A 23,066-nucleotide genomic window follows, 5' to 3' on the forward strand; every position below is an offset into this window, starting at 1 on the left:
AGTCGCACCATATCATTTATGCCACAAACTATTCTGTCCAAAGCATTTTCTCGAGCTCACCACCATAGTCACAGTGCTCCGATAAGCTCTTCAGTGCCGCAACGAAGTCACTGGCAGATTCGGTTTCGTAACGTGCCCTTGAATTGGCGCATGCAGTTTGAACAGCAACCTCGAAGGTGAGGTCCGGAATTTCAAGAAGTCGAGTTTAAGTCGCAGCGTCATTTATGCCACAAATATATTCTGTCCAAAGCATTCTCTCTAGCTCACCACCATAGTCACAGTGCTCCGATAAGCTTTCAGTGCCGCAATGAAGTCACCGACAGATTCGGTTTCGTAACATGCCCTTGAATTGAAATAGAAGCATTGAACACTAAATAATGGTGTAGGGGTGCAACGCTGGCCAAGAATGGCCAGGGTCTTGCTCAGTGTCTTGTCTCGTGGCGCTTCACCAGGTTCCGAAACAAGGAGTACGTCTTTGGGCCGCAGGAGCTCAGGAAGATAGATCTCTTTGCAGCGGGAACGTCGTTGGCAGAGAAAAATTCGCGAAACCGTTCCACGTATGCAGACCATTCGTCACCTCCGCCCTCGAACGCTTCAATCCTGCCGTCTGTTAGGCATGGTGTTTTTCTATGTCGCCGCCATTTTGTTAAGTGTGGGAAAAAAATGAACAGACGTCTGAACATGCTGACGGTCTACATCACACAGACTCCTTTTTCCTTTATTAATAAGTATTGTCCTCCGCCACGTTACTTATTGACGCCTAGGCGGCAGCAGCAAACTGTTAAAGGGGCACTCGTGGATTTCGAGATTGTCTAATTACCGTCCTAACTCAATCTATATGTTCTAAGCATCCTAAAAATTCCGAAATTACATTCAAGGGTGGCCGATTTCCCTATAAAAAATCCAATGAAAGATCATGCCATGTCCCGTGGTGCAGACACCAGGGGTTGCCACAGACAGGAAGCCAGCAGGGGAGGGCGTGCGACAACCAATCACGGGTGACGGCTTTCCGGCAGACTAATCTTTCGGAGACGCGTGTATTCAAAAATTTAGGCCGCCGGGAAGCCGTCACCCGTGATTGGCTGCTGTGTGCCCTCCCCTGCTGTCTTCCCATCTAGTAGCACCCACTGGTGTCTGCACCATGGCGCGGAAAAGGGGGCATGGCAGAATCTTTGGTTGGATTTTTAATAGGAAAATCGGCCGCCCTTGAATGTAACTTTGGTTTTTTTAGGATGCTTAGAGCCCATGGATTGATCTATGACGGTAAATAGACAATCTCAGAATCTACTTGAGTGCCCCTTAAACACTTTCCGCATAAAGTACCAGAAAAAAATACTTCAAGTAAAGCAGAAGTACATACTCGGAGAATGTACTTAAAGTACACGATTTCCAAACATACTTGAAGCAGTATTTTAGGTGCAATGTAATTAGGGTACTTCCCAACACTGGTAAAACCAAAGACCATGGTGGTATCTTGGCGCAATATATTACTTACATTTCCGTCGACGGAAACAGTATCAGTCCCTAAAGATATCATACCGAGTGTTAGGCCACAGCGGATGGTCGATCACAGCAAAGCTTTTGGCCAAGTACGTCGCTCTTAAGAGCACTGCAGAGAAGCTGCCATCCAGAAAGAGGCACATATGATTGAGGTGAAGCCAAATTTGGCGATAAAACCTTGCGAGCACAATGTGCATAGCACAATGTGTAGCACAAACTGCACAAAACTAAACTTCTGCTTATTGGAACGATTGGAAACACTGCAAAGCCAAAACCACTGCTAACTTCAGATATATCAAGCAATCTTGTAGTTTGAATCTGTATTACAGTCCTTGGAATTCTTTTTATTCAAAAATAGTACAAAAGATTTCTCACTATCCAAGGATTACATAAAATCTTGATGAGAAATTAAAGTTCATTTAATGCTTTAGAGAAGCACAGGCATGCAAAACTTGCTACTCATCACGTATCCAATGGGGAGTTTTAAATGCGGTAGTCTTTCACCTAGGGTAAGAAAAAATTATTTCAATTCAATATCACATCTGCTCTAGTAAGGGCTAAGTGGAGAGCAATACCACATTTTAAAGTCACAGGCGAGCAGAGTGGAAAGCAACCTGGATATCAAGAATAAAGGCAATGGTCCTCCAAACTGTACATACGTATGAACCCTGCTCTTCAGATATCAAGCAAAAACCGCAAATAAGATGTCTACAAGACGTTTTGTGCTTATGCTGCTCAAGACATTCATGCACATTCAATTTGGCATCAAAATATTTTTTTTTTCTTTCTGTACATTCCAACTGTTAACTTCTGGGCTAATTTCACATTACTTTTTATCGAATTACAAAAATACAAACAAAAATTAATGCAATTAGTTTTCTTTTCCCGAGGGGATAACACAAAATCTACCAGTTGCTGCCAAACTTATTAGCTTGGACAAGAAGGTAAGGGCATAAACTATGTGAAATCAGATATCTCCACCAGCAAGGTTGAAAAATGTTTCTCGATTTAATTGCTGGCACCAGTTTCTTCACACAAAAATAAAGGACCTGTGCTTATCTGACAATCACTGTCACTGGGCTGCAATTTCCAATCTGGAGTACACCGATACATTCAAACTGTTAATTTCTGGGCCAAATTTACACTAACTTTATTGAATTATAAAAATACAAGCATAAAAATAAATGCAATTAGTTTTCTTCCCCCAGGGAATAATACAAAAACTATGATTACCCCTGTGAGTCGATACTACAAAACTTATTAGCTTGGACCTGCAAGAAAACAAGGGCATAAACTATATACACAAACATAAGGGACCTGTGCTTACCTGAGAGTCATTGTCACTGGGCTGCAACCTCCTATCTGGGAGTAGACTGATGTCTCCAGGAAAATGACCAAACGTTCTTTGAGCACACTATGACAGTATAATGCAATTACCTGTAAAGGATCTCACTGGTATCACTAGAAATTGTACCAAGTGCATTAGCAACATCAGCATTCAGTCTCAAGATTTTCAAATAAGTTACATGGAAAACAGATCTGCAGAGCACATAATGGGCTTGTATTATATGCACTTACTTAGGTAATACACTTGCAAGGTACACGAGATTCTATACACACGTAACGACAGTCAGGTTAAAACCAATTTTTTCCGAAAAGTAAATGGCGCTTGCCAAATGGTTTAGCCATTCAGCACCCGAGCAGTACTGTTCAGTACAGGTCTCAGAAGAGTTTTGCGTAAAAAAATTATCTTTCTGTGCAATACACTTAACGTACAACAATCAGCCCACTCGTAACGAAATTTTCATTACACCTTTTAGAGGCAGTTAAGGAGCAGCTTTCAAAGATGCTGTTTTGGAAGGAGCACTCCCAATTTGTGATCATACTTTGTACACCATTGCAGCAGTTTGACAATGTTCTGAATCCAAAATTACCGTAGAATACCGTACATCTGCCCATACCACATTACGCGCCTATTCCCAAATTTGTAAGGTCTGAGAAATAATGCACAGTGCATTTATATGTGGAGTTGATGACCGGACAAGTGCCCATCCCCCATTTTTTCATAATTATCTCGAAATTTTGAGTGGGCGCTTGCCCGTTATTTCACGATATGTTTTCCATCTAGTATCCTTTTAACTCATATCTTTGTGAAAAAGCTCCCCCAATGCCGAATGCCCCAACCAGAGCGACCCATTTTTATCTGAGAGAGAAGCTGAACGTGAATGCTAAAAAGGTAAACACAAAAACATCCAATCAAGTTTTTTTTTTTTTTTTTGCACAGAACCTCAAAGCAAGCTCTCAAACTGCAAAGCCAAAAGAACGCGTTTATGATCATTCAGGCCACAACCGCAACATCCACACAGCACACTGCAAGAGTCAGATACAGAAACGGCTTTTATTCGTTTCCTTGTTCGCCGCAACACACATACAAGTCATACACAACACTCACACACTCCACCCACAGCAACAAACTAAAGATAGTATGTGGTTACTTTCACTTTACAGCAAGAGCAGCAGCGAGCCCTACGTGACTCCAGTCGGAAAGGAAAAAAAAAAAGCAAAAACAACAGGTAACCCCGCCACTCGTATTCCAAGCCTCTCCCGGGAGGGTTCCTGCGCCGGGCGGGGCTCATAAAAAGAAGCCATTTCACAAGACCAGCACGCCAAAACAGCACCTTGAAACAGAGGCCGTAGCCGCAACATTCGAGACACGTCCGACCCGTGTGTGTCGGTTTAACGAGTGCCGGCCGAGGCGAGATCAGCCTCGACAACCACGCCATTCACTCGGCCGCCCGAAAAAAAAAAAAACGGCACACTTCCACTCCGCCCGCCCGGCGAAAGAACCCACCAAAAAGCAGAGGCCGCTAAAACACAACAGCTTATAAACCCCACAAGGAAAAAAAAAAACGCATAGGAGAAAAGCACACAGCTTGCACGACGCTCTCTCCACGTCTCACATAGTGTTTCGTCACCCCGTCCTCGAAAGAAAAAGTGCTAATGCCAGGTGTTACCAGACTCCAATGAAGATGATTACATCCATCTCGCTATGTACACACCCACACACTTGTTATGCATGCCAGAAAACAACACGGGTAGAAGACCATTATATAAAAACGGGACGACCGAGAGAAAACAAAGCGTACTACGCCGACGACGCTCTTGGACAGCGGTGCGAAAAGGCCTCCCCTTCCCCCCCTCCCCAGCTCGGGCAGACGCAGGTAAGCCGTCTGCCATGTACACCAGGCGGACGTGTGTCTTTCCTCGACGTAAACTATGCAGCTAAGCAGAAGTTCCTTCTCACCAACCCCCTCAGTTCAAAGATGCACCCCAGACAGTCCCCTCAGCCCGAGCACAAGCAAGCGCAGTGATGCGGCAACAATGATGCAACACACACCCCTCCCCACCCACTCCCAAGCCATCTCCCCCTTTCTGCACGCTTGGTTGACGGAGAGACTGACAATTCGACATGAGAAAATATCTCTCCAAATGAAAAGCGTGGTTTTCAGAGCCTAAGGTGACCAGTTTAAAACAGGAACCGTCCCCACAAAAGACCACCCTGGCACAACATCCAAAACACTGTAAGAACGACCGCTTTGCTATAACATCACCATCCAGCTGCAAGGGGAGCCGAGGGGAGGAAGGTATCCTCCAGAGGGAGAAGGGAGGGACTAGCGAGAAGCCGCCGGCTGGGGCCCTGGACTCGTCAAATGCAAGGTCGGAACGTAGGTCGAGGGAGCGCACCGACTGAACTCTCGCAACAAGGACACCATGCTTTAGTCGGCCAAGTCCAATAGGTGCACTCTGCAAACTTTCGGCTCCAACTTTGCGTTTGAAGAGTCAAGAGCCCTTAAACTGCAATGTGCAGACTCGTGACCGGGAGAAAGAGGACGTGTGCGGAGAGCCATCCTGTTCCCGCGGTTCCGCGAGAGGGGCCCCAGAAAGACAGTGTTGCGTCAGGTACGGTAAAACATGCCCCGCTCGGGCCGACCTCGGTACATTCCTTTAGATGGGCTCCTCCGACCCCACGAACCGGTCGAGGAAACTGCCTTTACTCCGATCTCCCGGAGGTAAAGGCGGAGGTAAAGGCGAAACCGCCTTTACCCCTGGCCCCAACCCCTTTTGTGTCCAAGCACACCCGCTTCAATTGCGCAACGACTCCCATGCACTCGCCTACGGACGCCCTTAGTCTACTTTGTGGAAACAAACAACTGGCCGAGACGGGCCGTCGACCAAACCAGCAGAAAGGGGAAAGAGTGCCAGAAACCAACGCACCCTCCAACTAAATATGTGTATGTACAGCAGAAGAGAGAAGAGACACCTCCAGACACACACACACGCCTTAAATACACGTGACACTCGCATGGGCTTCGAAGGGGCATGCCAGGCACACTCGGGAGGAAGGTGACGGGAAGGAGGCTCAGAACCAGCACACACCACCAAGCACACCACCCACATGCCGAACACACTGCAATCGCCCCGGCAAGTAAAAGCAGGAGTGGAGAAAGGGGAAGAGCCACCGGGGAAGCGCTCCCGCCCGGGGGCCGGCCAGGCCGCCTCTGGGGCTCCGGGCATGGGGCTCGGGACGGCGAGGAAGGCGCACCGTTGCGACGCGAGGTCCCGTCCCGATAGAGGTCGGACGTTTCTGGAGCCCCCCTCGAAGCCCCGGCGGGCGTGCACCCTTCGGCCGCCCTTCCGTGACGGAGGGGCGACGGATGCCCGGGCGACTCAGGGAGACACCGACATGCCGAAGCCCTGCTTACCCTCCCGCTGGGGCCAGGGGCCCCCTCCCCCCGCGCCCCCGTCCCCAGATCCGCCCCCCTGCCCCCCTCCCCCCTGCCCCATCCAGCCCAGGAAACCCCCCGAGCCCCCGGCCACCGGTCCCCCTCCCGAGTTGGGGGGTGGGGGTCCCCCCCCGGGGGGCTCTGCTCCCCCCGCGCCCCCCTGGAAGGAGCCCCCGAAGAGGCCGAACCCGGCCGCCTGCCCCAGCGCCGCCACCACCGCAGAGCTGAGGGGCAGCGTGGCCGCCCCCAGGTTGAGGGCCCCCATGCCCAGGGTGGGGGGCGTCGTGTTGACACCGCCCGGGTTCACCCCCCCGCCCTGGCCCCCCTGACCCCCGAGGGGCCCCATGCCCAGGCTGCTGCCCAGGGCTGCCAGGTTGGGCAGCTCGGCGCCCCTCGGGTGGGCGCCGGGATGTCCCCCCGCCCCACCCTGGCCCCAGCCCCCGTGGGCGGCCAGGTGGTGCGCCCCGGGGAAGGGGCCCGGGGCCGCGTAGCCACCCCCCTGGGCCCCCGGGGGGCGTCCCACGTCCAGGTGGCCCCCCCGGTGTCCCCCCGGGCGTCCGGCTCCCGCGCTGCCGGCCAGCGGGTGGGGCCCCAGTGGGTGGTGCGGATGGTGCCCCGGGTGGCCCCCCGACGGGGCCCCCCCTCCCTGGCCGCCCCCGGGGGGCGCCTCGCTCTTGGGCACGGCGTTGCTGACGTGGATGCTCGTGCCCCGGATGATGTGGTCCTCCCCGCACAGCGACTGGGCCACGTCCGGGTCCACGAAGGTGACGAAGGCGAAAGCCCGGAAGGGCTTGGGGATGAACACGTCCGTCACCTCCCCAAACTTGGAGAAGTAGTCCCGCAGGTCGTCGGAGGTCAGGTCCTCCGTGCACCGTCCCACAAACACCTTGCGGCTCAGCTCGGACGCCTGGCCGTCCTGCGCCCACACGCAGGGCATGAACACTGCCGCGGGAACCCGTCCCCAAAACTGGCCCATGAGGTTGCGGGCGACAAATTGGATGCGGACATGGCGGACCTCGGATATTGTTCGATGCAGCCTCCAGAGCTTTTGTCGTGGATGGGACCTTGCAACACTTAAATGGTCAGAGACTCCATTACGTCAAGCAGAGACCGCATCGTATTAAAAAGCACCGGTCGCATATCGTCGAGTGGTTGCGATACCTGACTCAAAAAGTCTAAGGCATGGCTAGAGTACTTTTTTCAAACAACTTGAGAGAAGTCAAAATTTTCGGGATTGTGTCTTCCGGCTCGGAGTATTACTCTTGGTAAAATCTTTCGCTGGCCCTTTAGTTTGCAATAGCACAGCTACCTCTTTACCAACTTTTTGACTAGTATATCAATTCAGCTTTTGGTATATGCTTACTAAGACACGCAATCTATTCAAGCTCACGTTTATATACTATTTGGGAAGAGATAAACGCTCACGATCCACAGCCTTACTGGAGGAGTTTCATTGGGGAGATTTCATTTGCACAAACACAGATGCACGGAAAATGCTAATCGAGCCTAAAAAAAAATTCCAGATTACAAAGAGAAATGCACATACACACACTATCTCCAGTTATGACACTTGCTCGTACAATTTTAACTTTAATCTCATTAATAAAGAAGGGTACATACAGCCTAGACTTCACACAGGCCAGCCAATCAGCACCACTTGATGCTTCTTGATATTTCTAGCTGCCGTAATTCAAGATTTTCTCCCTGTTATAGGGTTTTTATCAACTCAAAGGAAAGTTCTCTATTACTCAAAAATGACTGAGGCCGTGGTGAGCTGACGAACACAAGGCAACATAATAAACCGGAGACACGGAAACAGAAAAGTACACAACACCGTCTCGGTGTTGTGTACGTTGTTTTTTGTTTCCATGTCTCCAGTTTGTTATCTTCTCTGTTGCAGACGCTTATTATCTCAATGTAACGGATTGCTGCGACCACTAAAAAGGATTCTTGATACAGCTAGAAACTGAGGGAGAGGAGGAGATGACAGCGCAAGAGGCAATGTGGCGAACACAAAAATTTAAAAAAAAAAAACGCAAAAGGAATTTTGGAAAACTGCTAAACTTCAGGCATAGGCCAAAAACGACTGTTATGACACTGCTTCAGCGCCTGCCCCCGACATCTCAATGGCGTCACAAGCATCATCCTTGCAACAATCTTATTGTAAGTAAGCAAAAATGCCGACCCCATGACTCTAACTTACCACAGAAACTAGGCTCTTAGAGATTGACAAATGTAAGTTGCAGGACATTTCAGACTGACAGAAAATATGCTAATGTGACTTGATAACCGCTAAAAAGCCTTGGAAACACTGATGCAGGGCCGTCTGAACACCAGGCTCTGGCTGGAATGATTAGTGGGTAGATGCAAAGCTTAAATGGTCAGAGGCTCCTTTGTGTCTACCGCTGTGCGGACGCGTTTGAAGACTGAGTTGAGACAAAGGCAGCTAGCCTTGTGTCTACCTACCAATCATTCCAACCAGAGCTCGGTGTTCCGAACTCTCCGCATGCTTTCATCTCCTTCTCTTCCTCAGTTTCTTGGCACATAAGGAGACTGCTATCAACATATTCACTATGAGATCGACAACCCAGGGTGCTAGGCGTCATTAAAGGGGCAGTGCAACGATTTTCAGACTTTGGCCAGTTAAGTGCGGAAGTTAATCTGCGTCACCTATGGAACGAAAAACCGAAAGCCGCATTTTCTTGCGAGCGCTAGTTGTTATTTAAAAAAATGAAACAAATCGAAGGTCGAAGTGCCTCTCAACTCTCCACGCCGATTTTCGAGTGACGTCTCTGGGGGTTCACGTGGTTTCCCCTTGGGCCCTCTCTTCAGAGACCCCAGCCGCTTCCTCCGCGATTGTGGACTTTCAAAGGATTAGCCTCGTCGAAGGTCGCGGCAAGCGATGGACACAAAGGACGGTTCTCTATGGGGCTGACAGCGAGTGTAGCAGCGGAGGGGGACAGGGTTTGTTGACTTCCGCGTATCCCCCAGAGACGCCGTCATTTTAGTTCCCGTAGCCGCCACAGGCGGCCGCAGATTGGCAAATAATTCGTTTTTTGCCTTGCGATTACGCAGCAGAATAGCCGTTTTTTTGGGAAAGGTGACGCGTTTTTGGTCACTTGGGCTTGTATGAACAATATAAAAAATGCAAACTGGCAATTCTTTCAACATTAAAACCGTTGCACTGCCCCTTTAAAGTGCAACACTGTTTGTTTCACCCATAGAGTTGAGTTCATTAACTTACACGCTGCTATACTCTACGTGCAAACTATGCCAACAATGGACAGCAGATAACAGTGTACAAAATGCCTCAACTTACTGGAGGTCACCATATTCTGTCTCACAGTAACTTGGCAAACGGCGAAGACCATAGCCCCAATGAGCCAGTCGGCCCGTCGGAAGGAGACACATGATTACATGAGCAACAGGCCGGCAAGAGGTGACAGCCCCTTTTGTATTGATTTTGACTGATGAACTAATCTTCTAAGGGCAGAAAAGCAATGTCTGGGACACATAAAAGAGGGTCTAGGTAAGAGGGGAGTTCTTTCCATCCCTCTTCATTCAAATCGGTGATATAGGGCACAATTAACGAGGGCAGGTGGGCAGTGGCATAGCCTCCTTTATTCCTAGAAAGGTTGTCAAATCGCGAAAGAATGTGGCCACTGTAAAGGGGAAAGGAGATCCGAGAGCAGGGCTTTCTCTGGTAACGCCAAACAAATGCCCCAGCGGTAAAATCCGGAAACATGAATGCGCTCCTTTTCGTTTTTTTTTATTTTGCGGGGAAAGGAGAATGTTTTGCGTCAACCCTCCTCTATTGCGCCCCTCTCCCGTTTCTCCATGTGCCAGTCAGCCTCCTTTCTATTTTCTCTGTTGCGGTTTGCCGCTGTTTCGCGAAAAGGCCACCACGCATATCATTGGCGCTGGCCGAAGGGTTATTCCAGCAGTGACTTTGCGCTACCACACGTGTAACCATTCGGCGCTGCTCCTCGCCTTTTTCTGGCGGCCGCACGCTCAATGCCTCCGTCGTGGAATTGACGGACTTCCTAGGATAAAGGAGGCTGTGGCGGTGGACGGGACAAGCGCTGGCCCGTCCTTGTCCGACACTCGTCCCATTTCCTGCCTGTCTCCGTCCTCGTTCGTTACGCCCTGTATAACGTGTGAGAATAAACCAACTCACCTGCATTGCCACTTTGTTTTCCCCTTCTTCCACTGCTTGGGTTACGCCCTCGCCCCTGTGCCTTTGGTAAAGGCCGTCACGTGCTTTGCCCCGATTGGCTAGAACGGGCCGTTGCGTTTGGTCTTTGCCAAGTCACGGTGAAACAAAGTATGCAACCAGTCGCAAGGGTCACATCTTTTGCTTCCCCAACACAACCCCACCGGGCTCTCCGCAGCAAGCTTCCGAATGCCGGTGCCTTCCTCCGCTCTCTCGCAGCCCCACCACCCTCTCTCCCCCCCTCTCTCACCGAAACATTCTTCTGGTACCTGGTCGGAACAACCTGATGGAAAAGGGCAGCGGGCAAAACGACCGGGGTGTCCATTTTACTCGGACGACAGGTTGGCAAGCGAAGCCCAAGTAAGGGACACGGGAGAGCCGAAAGAAGCTCGCACCAAACTTTGGTGCAGATTTTACTCCACACGTCCGCACGTGCATCCTCTCTTTGCTACGTCTATGGACCTGGCACGACCACCATTCACACGCATGTTGAAGAAAGATCGCGAGAGCCACGACGCAATGCAACAATTGGAAAAGATCTACCGAAGTGGCAGCCAGCTCAAGGTAAAGCCACACAAAGTTTTAAAATAACTCGGCAAATAATGAAGTAGAAGTTGTAGAACTTGCCGCCTTGTTGAGGAAAACGTACAACCAAAGAGTCTGACAAAACAGAACTTGGATACGAAACTCTCTTCTACTAAGAGAGCACACGTCGCAGTACTAATGGCAGCAACTGTCAAATCCAACATGCAGTAGAACTTTCCCTCTCTTCTCTTTCTACGCAGCCAAAGTTCGATTCAACTACAAAAATATTTTTGCGTAGGATGAATGCCCTAAGGAGTCCACGATTTTCCCTTGGCCCGTACCACTGAGCATCCCCCATTGTCGTTGTGTCAAATACATACCCGATACCCTTCTCTCTGCTGTGCGCCTTCTAGAAACAACCATTGAGGAATGAAGCAAAGAAATAGAGCACCTGGCTTACATAGACCTGATTGCTGCAAAAGACAAAACGGCCCGCACGCTCGACACTGCTGTCCCGGTATGTATTTCAAGGTGCACAAATTGAATAAAGCAGGAGCTACACTCTCTACTCGGATCTGCAATCAATTAAGGCATCAGGATGTTTCAAATCCTCACAAATGCCTCACATGTGAAAACCATGTGGTAGAACAGTCTTCCGACATTTTTCAGGGAGAAGCACATAATCTCTTGAGCCGGCCGAAACATATCCCGGCTAGATGTTAGAGCCATCTGAACTAGGGACAAAAATGGGTTTCAAATCGATTTACCAAATTTCACAGATAGACATTTCCAGTTTAAAAAGTCTGGTTGATAAAGCACGTCAGCTGAGTGCAAAACCACAGCTTGACATGTAGAGAAATCAATCGGTAAAGCTCAATTTAAACAAACCAATTCTTAAAAAAAAAAAAAAAAGCCGCAAATGAAAAGGAAGGGTACGATGATATATACTGCAAGGATATTATGAGTGAGAGGATTTTACACAGGACGAAATCTACAATGACAGGAGGTGAAGCGGCAGTTTGGAGAGGCGAGCTAAAACCCACGAGGCTCTGGAGGCTTTTCCCCAGAGTGCGCTCTTTGTTCTTCTGTCTTCTTAATACACATACATAGAATAGCAGTCGTAAAAAAAAAAGAGGATGAGAAGCCTTGTCCAAGCGAACCGGGTACTAGAACGTCAAGTGGCCGAAGAACGAACCGTTACGGGGCATGAAACTGAACCGTGCCCCGGTTTTCCACCTCGAGGAATGAGTGGACCCTGCCCCGGCGCCCCGACGAGAGAGGGGCTGAGAAGAGAGGGGGGAGAGAAACAGGGAGGGCTGGCCTTACTTGAGCACTCACTTTGGAGTTTGGGATCTTGACATCGCACCAGCGGCCGTCGATCAGGTGCCTCTTGGAGAGGGCACGCACTTGCGACTCGTAGCTCGAGAAGCGGATGAAGCCGAAGCCTTTCGACTGGCCCGTCTTGGGGTCCTTCTTCACCTGCGTGGCACAGACACCCGGCGTCAGCCCTGGGTGGCGCTGCACGTGCTTCACGATGCTGCGTGGAGAAGTCTGCGGAAACTGGGCTTACAAATTGCCCTGCTTTCTCCAGGCCTTCCTCCTTGAAGCAATCGGGCGAAGCAAAAATGTTTGAAGTTGTACTGTTAATAAGAGTCAATGTGCAAAGTGGTGTGCCACCGACTTCAAGGCCGATGCGAGCTTTGATTTGCATCTGGGGCAGCTCTCAAGATGAGTACGGTTCTCAACGAAGTGGTAGGCTATAATGTGGGTATCGGATCCATCGCAGAAGGAAACTACATCAAAGAATTGTGTTTTTCCACCCGATAAAGTTTTAAACCCCAGACTATGCAGTGAAGCCCTTCTGTCAACAAAGAGCAAGAGACACAACACACTGAGGCCACACCACCCCAGGGTCAGTTTGCTGATCAATGAGGGCATCTTTCCTGGCGGTTAACTCACTTACAAGAGGGATATTGAGCTCACGTGACTGGCTATGTGGGGACGAGAAACTAAGGGTACCTAGCATTCCAGACAAAAGGCTGCCTTAAGTTCATCCTCGCATTGATGAATTAAGCATGATCTCACAGTCAGAAAAACAGTTAAGAGACTCAAAACGTAAGTGAAATCAACTCCATACATGCATATCAGGAACAGCACATAGAGTTCAATCTAGGGGGCATTGTCTGAAAGGGGCCCGCAATCATATTTAAGCGTCTACCTTTTTTTGCGTTTTCCACGTCTCTTGGGGTTCGGGCAAGCCAGTGAGCACGGAGAAAGTAACTAAATATCAGTGCGTCATATTTTAACCGGACGACGCGGAAACCTCCTCCACCGACGAGGGCGACCCGCGGTACTGAAAGCGCGCAAAATGTGGCGTCTTTGGTCCTGGGCTTACTACTGGTCAGAGCCACTAAAAGCTTCTTTTTAGTCGAAATACCAAATATAAGTGTTGCGAACCGTTTCAGTTATGTATGAAAGTAGTTTTTGTTCAGTATTTTAGATCAGAAAAGAAATAAATGCAGTTTATAAAGTACGGAAACAAGAAAAGACCCGTTGACAAACCCGCCACCAAGCGGCGGAAAAAACGGCACACACTAGAAAGGGCTAGTGGGATGACGCTCCCACGAATGGCGAGCATAGAAAGGTCCCGGATGTACGCGGCAGCGCTGCGGTCGTATACCGGCTCGAGGATCTGACCGGTTCCGAGCTTTCCGAAGGCTCTCGGCGTGGGCTTGGCTGGCGATTTGGCCCTCTGGCGGTATGGCAGTGCGAAGTGGCTCCCGTTCTGAACTGATCTTTACCCCGTGTTTGCTGTCGTTTATGGCCAATGAAGTGTTATGCCGAATCAGTCTTTAATCGCGCAGCAAATGCAATGCGAGCCGCCCTGGCCGCATGCTTCATACAGCCGATCCAACACGTGCTTTAGTGGCGCCCTCTCGAGTCGTCGACACGGAGTGCGGCAGCCGTGAGCGCTAGATGAGCTCACTTCTCCTCCTCTAGTTCACGGCCACTCAAGCCAGGACCTACGACGTCATGAAGGAGGTTATTTTTTGCTTGTTTTTGTAATTCTAATTTGCCTATAACTTTTAAAATAAAACAAAATTTGAAAAAAAAAAAAAAAAAGTTTCTTTATTACGTTTAGTGAGCTCAGGTTCGGTGCAAATTAAAACCAGTCAAAAAGTTGTTGCAGGGCCCCTTTAAGCGAGAATTAAAGAAAATGACAGGCAAGTCTTACGTATGCTGAGGGAAATCGGCTGGAACACTAGGTACTTTCTGACCACAAAGCTCGTCGTATGACCTGAAAATCCCCTCTTGCGGGTGGGTTAACCGTCGACACAGATACTTGCGTTGATCAGCAAACCGGCCCACACTGATCAGTTCATTGGCCCAGGGGTTCACGCGAGTTACGAGGTCCCTCAACTTCAAAGGTAGTACCAGCTCAGCCTTTCAGTGGCCTCCGTAACCCAAACCTCCAGCCTTTCCCATGGGCAGCCCACCTGTGCCATGAGGACCTCCCCAAAGGACTCGAAGTACTGGCGCAGGTCTTGCTCCGAGGTCTTCCAGGGCAGGCCGAGCACAATCAAGTCCGAGCACTTCTGCCTATTCTCCAGCCGCTTCGTTTTGGCTGTGCTGTTCTCCAGCTGCTCGTCCGACTTGCGCTTGTTCTCAGAGTTGTGCAGGCAGGCGTCTGCACAAAGGCAGGGAAGGACAACCCCTTAAGTACATGGAACAATACACTCTGCATTGAAACTAACTGGCTACGTCGAGCAAACGGGGTAAGAAGTCTTTCCGAAAGCACTCTCTCAATTTCCCACTACGACGGCACTCCCAGAGTATGTAGCTTGTACCAGATGTGACAACATGCAGTGCCGGCGCTTACAGTTATTTATTGGTCACCAGGATGTTGTTGAGTGCACTCTTATTTTACCATGATGCCACTTACAAAGTGTGTAGCTTGTATGAGGTTATAATTATGCAGTGACAGCTCTCCTTGAAAAGAATAGTCAAAGGTAGCCCACTTTTTCCAACATTGAACAACCCGGATTCCGAAAATTTTTGCAAAGGGACAGACAATATGAATTATGATAAGAGGCAGTTCTCTGAACAATGAAGTTCTTCATTTGTCTTTTAACTAACATGATGCTCATGGCAATGTCTAACGCAGCTACTGTAGATATATAAGTGAATGACAAACCAAGTCAAACACATTTTGGCAGCAAAAATTGTTCTTTACGCATTTTTTTCCCTTAAAGGGGGACCAGCAGAAATACTCTTCCGCCTGGCGGAAAGTCCTCCTCGCCCTCTTTCTTTCTTGTATTGTAACACGGCGAGGCGAGGGGTCTGCGCCGGCTTCTTCTGAGAGGATAAGCCGAGAAAATCCCCATTCTGAGCGACGGGCGATGGGTGCGGCAGCAGCGACCTCGTGACTTACAGGTAGCTTCAGCTCCTATCGCGTAATCTGCCCCATTTTTTTTGGCGCTCACTAAGCCTAGCCCCTCGGGTGTAGGTTTTACGGAGCTGCAAGGCTCCGCCCGCGCAGTCACCGAATTTCAGCTGTCGAAGGTCTTTGGTTTAGCCCGTGGCAAAGTAAACGCATACTTGAGAGCTGCGATGCATCCCCGCACCCATTGAAGGAACGTTTCATAGATATTTTCGGTTTATCAAGGAGCTCAAAACATATGCGCGAGAAGTGGTGACTTGAATATGTAAGGATGACTTACATCTTCACAAAACATTCCATCTTCAAAAAAGCGGCTTATCACGCTCAAACCTGCCTCAAATTGGGATCGATGCAAAAGAAAATGATGTACCAGGCGCGGGGATCTTCTAGAAGGTCTCTGTTTTCTAGCAGCGAGCACAAATTATTGGAGAACTTTAGCACACTATGTTTTCAGGCCACGCTATATTTAGCGGACGCTCGCGCTGCCACTTCGATGCATTCTCTGAAGCGCGCGCCTGAAGTGGCAGCGGGCCTTTGAAAACGATTTACTAAAATGCCCTGTTTTGTGCCTAACTCGCAGAACATGATGGCCAGCAAAATGTATGAAATTCATATTTACACATTCCCAACAACCAGCTGAGGTGAGAGGGCATCAAGGGTGGATGTCAATTTTAGAAAGTTTTAGAGGGTCGCTTTTAGCCACTTGGATAAGCGTGCGGTCCGTACCCCACAACGAAATGTAAGCTAGACTCGCTGTTTACATTCTTCATCGAGTGCGGCTATGGAGCAAATAAGACAATATTAAAACCCTTTTTGGCGAGTCTAGCGTGTCGTGTTATGGTTCAACGTTGCTTGTATCGGTACCATAGCACGGGCCACCACTTCGAAGTATTTGTGGTGTCTCAAAGAAACTAAAGCAAAAGCAGACAATTTTTTTAACGTGACACAGAATTTTATTTAACATTGTAAAAAAAACTTTTAGGTACCCTACGCCACGCAGTTAGCATAAACAAACTATCGCCGGTGTTTCCCACTTTTCTTTCTTGTTAGAAGTGAATGATGTTTAGGAAACTGTTAATGCGAGTATCCAACCTAAGCAGTAGATTTTAGTGCGAGTCGATACATTGCTTAAGAAAATACCAAAAGCGCCGATGTCGTGTTTCCGCTAACAGTGTCGCGTAATGTACGCACACCGCTGCACGATCAACGCTAACAGAGTGAATCAGTAAATTTAGTGGCCCCCCAAAAAGTGGTGTTATTTTGTTTTATTTTTATGTTTGAGAAGTTGTTATTTTTAAACAAGCAATTCGGTAAAGAGTTCTTCCGTTGGGCACCAACTTACGAGGCATCAATTTGTTCTTATACACTAAATTCTGCATGGCCCTTGCGTAAAAATGTCAATATGAATTGTGTTCGTGCTATCTGTGTCACGCACAGTAAGAAAAGCAGTTCATTGCTCGAACATTTAAATAAAGCCTTTCTTACGCTTTCTTATGCCAAATAGACGTTTTGCGAGTACGCTCTATTACTTGTGGTTCATAAAATAATCTACATTGTTTATTTAAAGGAAGGAAGTGGTGGTGAGGGGAGGGGGAATTGAATACAAAAGACGACTCAGGGAACCTCGAACTTTGTAAATGTTTCGCTCAACCTATAATCCTGAGCTAATTAAATCACTTTTGCTTTGTCTGTTTTAGAACTTGTTAAAAGTCGCGCTAAACGCCAAAATGAGCGAAAAGTCAGATGCCCCTCTTTATCTGAGCAAGAAGCTTATTTATGCGAGATAGAGCTGAAAAAGCGTACGAGTGTAACCGTAGCAATCTCCGACCAAGCCTGAACATCACTTTTTCGCTATTTCATCGAAAGCCGTTTCACCAAATGACCGGACATTTCATCGAACGCCGTTTCATTGAATGCCGTTTCATCGAACGTCGTTTCATCGAACGCCGTTTCATCAAACGCCGTTTCATCGAATCGCCAAGGGCCGTTTCATCGAATTTCTCTGTTATGGCTCTGTGCCGAGTTTTGGGGCATAATAGTGCTTTATAGATGTTTCACCTTTCATTTGTGAAGACTAAAGTAGTCACTTGTGAAATTGTTTTGAAGGTGGTGTCGAATTACTAAAAAAATAAAAGCAATTGGCATAAAGAGAAATAAAAACAATTGGGTATGCGACTTACTGAAAAGCTTTAGTCATGTACATGCATGACTGAAACCACAACGTTGCAAATAAAGGACAGACACTTAAAACACTTTTAAGCGTCTGTGCTTTCTGTTTTTCTCTCATTTTTAATTGTTTCATGTCTCATGGAGAGGGGTCATTGTTTCATGGAGACTTTCTTCTCGAAGCAGGATATGTTCACGATGGAACTTATCTCGCCACTGCACCCAGTGATATAAAAACAGAAAAAAAAGAAGAAAAAAGAGAGAATTAGATGAAGTTGTGTATAAAATTAAAGTAAATTCCAAAGTATTACAGACTGTAACGTTGTTCGATGAAAAGGCGTTCGATGAAACGGCTTCTATGAAACGGCGTTCGATGAAACGGCGTTCGATGAAATGTCAGGACGCACTTGTAGCGGTACGCGTGCATTACGTGGCACTTTTAGTCCGAACGCGACATCGGCGATTTTTACTATTTCTGCCCAGCAACATGTATTGTCTAGCACTGAGCTCTGCCACTTAGGTTGGATAGTTGCATTGACAGTTTTCTGAATATCATTTATTTCTAAAAAACAAAATCAGAAAGATCGGCAATAGTTTGTCCGTGCTAGCTGTGTGGCAGTATACCTAAAATGTGTTTGCAAAGACAAATTACAAACGCGTATCATGTTAAAAAAAACGGCTACATTTGAGTTATTTTTTATTTTTAATGCCTCAAAATACTTTAAAGTGGCAGCACGTGCTGTAGCGCCGATTTAAGCAACGTTGAACTATAACACCAGACGCTTCGATAGCCGCACTCGATCAAGAATGCTCACAGAAAGGTTATAGAGCTTATATATTGTTGTAGGGTGCGGTTATCCAAGAGCTAAAGACGATCCAATAAAACTTTTTAGTATCGACACACACCATTGCTGCCTTCTCAGCTAATGTGGTTGCTGGGATGCGTAAATATAAATGTCACCTACATTCGTTGGCCATCATATAGTGTGAGTTACGCACACAATATTTGTGCTCGCTGCTAGAAAACAGAGACCTTCTAGAAGTTGCCCGCGCCTGGTACATCGTTTTCTTTTCCATCAATCCCAATTTGAGGCAAGTTTGAGCGTGATCAGCCGTTTTTTTTTTTTTTTTTTTTTGAAGATGGAATGTTTTGTGAAGATGTAAGTCATCCTTACATATTCAAGTCACCACTTCTCGCGCATGTGTTTTGAGCTCCTTGATCAACCAAAAATATCTATGAAACGTTCCTTCAATAGGTGCGGGGATGCATCGCAGCTCTCAAGTATGCGTTTACTTTGCCACGGGCTAAACCAAAGACCTTCGACAGCTGAAATTCGGTGACTGCGCGGGCGGAGCCTTGCAGCTCCGTACAACCTCCACCGGAGGGGCTAGGCTTGGTGAGCGCCAAAAAATGGGGCAGATTACGCGATAGGAGCTGAAGCTACCTGTAAGTCACGAGGTCGCTGCTGCCGCACCCATCGCCCGTCGCCCAAAATGGGGATTTTCTCGGTTTATCCTCTCAAAAGAAGCCGGCGCAAAAGGAGACCTTTCCCCTCTCCTCGCCGTGCTACAGTACAAGAAAGAAAGAGGGCGAGGAGGACTTTCCGCCAGGCGGAAGAATATTTCTGCTGGTCCCTCTTTAACAGGGAATATGCTGGAACATATGTTAGAAGTACAGTTCTTTTCTGATATTCAGACCAGCCCCATCAAAGGCTATCACCATTTGAGTATACTAGAGGCAGTTCAGGTCCCTATATTCGTGACTCCAATTCACTATAGGTGGCGCCACTCATTTTCCAAAATGGAGGTTTTAGCGAGGGTTGGAGATGCGTGCCGCTACTGAGCCTGTCTAGTATGCTGGCTTCACTGAGCGACACAAATTATTTCTGGTAATACTAGGAAGCTAGGGTGTTGTGAGTGCAAGTGACCTCTTTATCCTGAAAACAAAAATGGTATTTAGCTTAATGTTTACGCCAGGAGGCACGTTTTAATTCTGGAGCGAAACCGAAACTAACCTTTATTTTGGATTTAATTTCTCGGTATAGGTTTTAATTTCAGATTCTTTCATAACTCAACATGTGTCTCACACCGCAATTATTTATTTAAAGAAGTTGTTTACGGACACTTTTGTCCCTTAAAAACAGGGTCTTTGATACGCCTTAGAGGTAACACAGAATATTATTATTTGTTGAAAAAATCAATGCCGATATTTGTGCGTTCTCGCTGCCTTTTTCAATTGGTTTTTGGGTATTTCGATGATTAATTGCTTTAACATTTTACCCAGTACAAGAATAACAGAATAAATCCAATTTACTTATACAATATGTTCACAAAACATATGAATTAAGAAACGCTGTTCTTACTAGAAAAATTCTGAGACAAAATCCAAGTCAGGCAGCCGAAGTGTGCGCGTTTTTTAAAGCAATGCGTGACACATAGGAGTTTATATTGCATCCAGTGTTTGACTGTTTGTCTATCTTAATAACGATGTCAGAGGTTTTCATGTGCTAAAAAGAAAACGTAATGTTACCTTTCTGGAAAGACTATTATGGTTAAATGGCATACTTAAATCAAAATCAAGATATCTTAATACGCAGGTTTTCAAGCTCTAAAATATTTAGTTGCTTATGATTTAATTTTAAACATGTGAACAAGTATGACAATCTAAATCAGGGGTGGCCAAACCGCGGCTCGCGAGCCGCATGAGGCTCTTTGCTGGTCCAAGTGCGGCTCGCAGATCCCTCATAACGCGACCCCCCCCCCCCCTTTCCCGCATTTTCCCAGGAAAAAAGAAGGGATTTCAGGCAGAATGAAGTACGGCTCGCGGTTTGGCAGCCTTGTACCTCCATACATACTGTCGTTCAGCCTTGTGCACTCATACGTACAGTCAGACTCTGAACAAAATTTAAACTTGCCCCCCCCCCCCCCCCCCCCCCGTGGCTCTTAGAAGTTTCGTGGTTTCATTTGCGGCTCTTAGGCCTGGTCGGCCTGGCCACCCCTGACCTAAAGTGTGCTAATTGTCATCACTGGTGCCAATAGCAGCATCTTCAAGCACCAAGTTATAAAGTAAATATAGTCTAAAATCAATTAAAAACATTCTAGCTAATGTGAGAAATTCATGTAAAATTAGATTAATTGAGGGTGCTACCAAAGTAGCTACTTTTGACAGTCAGCAAACAAAACTTCCAAAGTCGCCACCAATATCCTTCCAGACCAAATCCCCCCCCCCCCTTCCCACCAAAACAAAAACAAACTCATTCTTTTTTTTATTATTAATCTGTTTTTAACATTTATTTACTTTCGTATTTAAGCGCCGTCATTTTGCCAATCTCAGCCTTTCCAATTCGAAAAAACGCCTACCTGCTAACGCCCGTCTGCTCGCTGCAGCACGTTTCGTAGGCGTTGGAAGCCGGTGAAACAGTTGTGAGTTTTAGTATTGCGTAAAAGAGCGAACTCAAGCGCTGTGTGTTTGCGTGAGCTACGTGTACGCAGAGCCCAATATCGGGGTCTTGGATCACGGCAACGACGCGCTCGAGCAACGTGGAGCACGCCACCCTAACACAAACGCAAAGCGCTTGCGTTTGCTTCTATACGCAATACTAAAACTCTCTAATAAGGAACAATCCCATATTGGCTGCAGCACTACGTTGAGACAGTGAAGAGTGTTGTTTGCGTTCGGAAATGACATTTCGCAAGCCATGATCACGGGGCAGTTCCGCCGTGCCCGCTGAGCAGGAGAATCGGGGGACCCTCACTAGAGCGCTTCCAGTTTCTGCCACGGGAGGACGAGCAACAAGCTGGAGACGCGAATACTGAAAGGTAGCGCAAACCATTGTCTGAAATGGGGAAGAGAAATTCCACTTTGCACATGCCCTTTCCCTCTAAAAATTTATCTTTCCCCCTCACTTCAACTGGAACGGTCACGACACGTGACTGTTGCCTTCCCATGATCCCACGCGATTCCATCGTCTCCCTGAACTGGCGCCATTTTCGTGCGAGGTATGGCGTGACTCCGGTGCTTACAAACCGGCCACAAGTTTTTTTGCTCTTTTTTTTTTTTTTTTTTTTTTTGTACCACAATTTTGGCGGTAGTGCAATGCAGTCTTGCTGTGCTGTGGAATGTACAACCAGCGCAGCAAAAGGGAAGAAGCTTTTAACTGTCTTGACGGGAAAAAAAAATCTTCAGCGACAAAGACAATGGTTCCACTGGATTGGTCTGAAAAGTTTATAGACTGCGTCCAAGGGGGATGAGTGTATTTGATGGGTAGTTAAATGCACGAGGCATGTAAATAGCAAACGTTGCATGTTCCTCCGTGCGCGTGTGCACAGTTGCAGGTAGTATTCAATGTTTATCAAATGTGTTTGAAGTAAACCAAGCTGCTGGTTTGTCAAAACGATCGGTAATGCTAAAAATTATCAAAAAGTCCTGAATTTGCACGCATTGTGCTGTTTTTTATTCGCTTAAGTCGAGTGATGCCAGTTTGTAAATGCACTCTGTTCGCGATATTATACTTCACCTGATGAGCTGCATGTAGCAGAGGCAAAAGCACAGGCGAGAGCGTGGCTTTCAGATTTGCTTTTTATTTTCACGAGCACTCGCGAAAGGAAAGCAAATTTGAAAGCCATGTGCCTGCGCCTATGCCTTTGCTGCACCCAGCTACTGAGATAGAGTATAGAAAGTTTTAGTACACCGTATGCTAAGAATTGCGGGCCTTGCGAGAGCGTGCTCCATCCATCCATTCATGCTCAAAGCGACGGCACGAACGCCCGCTAGCAACGCAGTCCTTGCCTCTGATCCACAAAAACTGTGCATTTACATGCAGGAAGAGGTGCATTTTATTATGTGCCTGCTCTCAGCCTTTGCTGCAATAAACGGCTAAATGCAATATATTTTTGCAGTGAATGTCGATGTTGCCAAATACTTGAGACTACATTGGCATTTTTTTCTTTTTTAATCGTCTGTGTTCAGCAGAATCGGAAAAAGCTTGTCTTCACACCCGAATTACACCAACTCTGCTTGCATTATTACATTTGCACATAGAGACGTTTTCACGTGCTTTAGAACTCCAACGAATCTGCACGAACGCTAGTTTCTTTACGTTAAAAAACAAGTCTTCATATTTAAAAAAAAATTAAAAAATTATTTACTGTAAAGTTTTGAAAGAATGCCCACCGAAAATGAACAGATAAATGATGAAAAACATGGGGTGGGCTATCTTTGGGGATGCCACAGCAAAACTTTATCAAAAATTAATGATAAACACCCTGGCACCAGTTACAGACCATGTGACGTAGGAAATGATACCGAAGGTCGCACGCGATCTTCGGTATCAAAAATTAAGATAAACACGCGGGAATTCGCTACAAACTCCTGTGTCACGGCAAAGGATACCGCAGGTTGCAGACGCAGCAGATTTGCATTTCACGGTGCGAAGGA

At 47.3% G+C, this 23,066-nt stretch overlaps 1 protein-coding gene across 2 annotated transcripts in view; it reads right to left on the minus strand.

The window, feature by feature from the left end:
* Positions 1 to 3,879: 3,879 nt before the first annotated feature.
* Positions 3,880 to 23,066, minus strand: part of LOC8040410 (TAR DNA-binding protein 43) — a 31,146-nt gene continuing 11,959 nt past the window's right edge. Inside the window, exons 2-4 of one of the 2 annotated variants that reach the window (XM_029970160.2) lie at positions 14,520 to 14,710; positions 12,361 to 12,501; positions 3,880 to 7,200 (exon numbers count right to left, since the gene is read on the minus strand). In XM_029970160.2, the coding sequence (XP_029826020.1) occupies positions 6,229 to 7,200; positions 12,361 to 12,501; positions 14,520 to 14,710 (1,304 nt within the window). In that variant the 3' untranslated portion in view covers positions 3,880 to 6,228. Of the gene's footprint in view, positions 7,201 to 12,348; positions 12,502 to 14,519; positions 14,711 to 23,066 lie in introns of both variants that reach the window. The other variant, XM_040213935.1, reaches the window with a different exon arrangement.

Source organism: Ixodes scapularis, unplaced genomic scaffold, assembly GCF_016920785.2.
Source record: "Ixodes scapularis isolate PalLabHiFi unplaced genomic scaffold, ASM1692078v2 PGA_scaffold1__304_contigs__length_218370807, whole genome shotgun sequence".
Classification (NCBI taxonomy): domain Eukaryota; kingdom Metazoa; phylum Arthropoda; class Arachnida; order Ixodida; family Ixodidae; genus Ixodes; species Ixodes scapularis.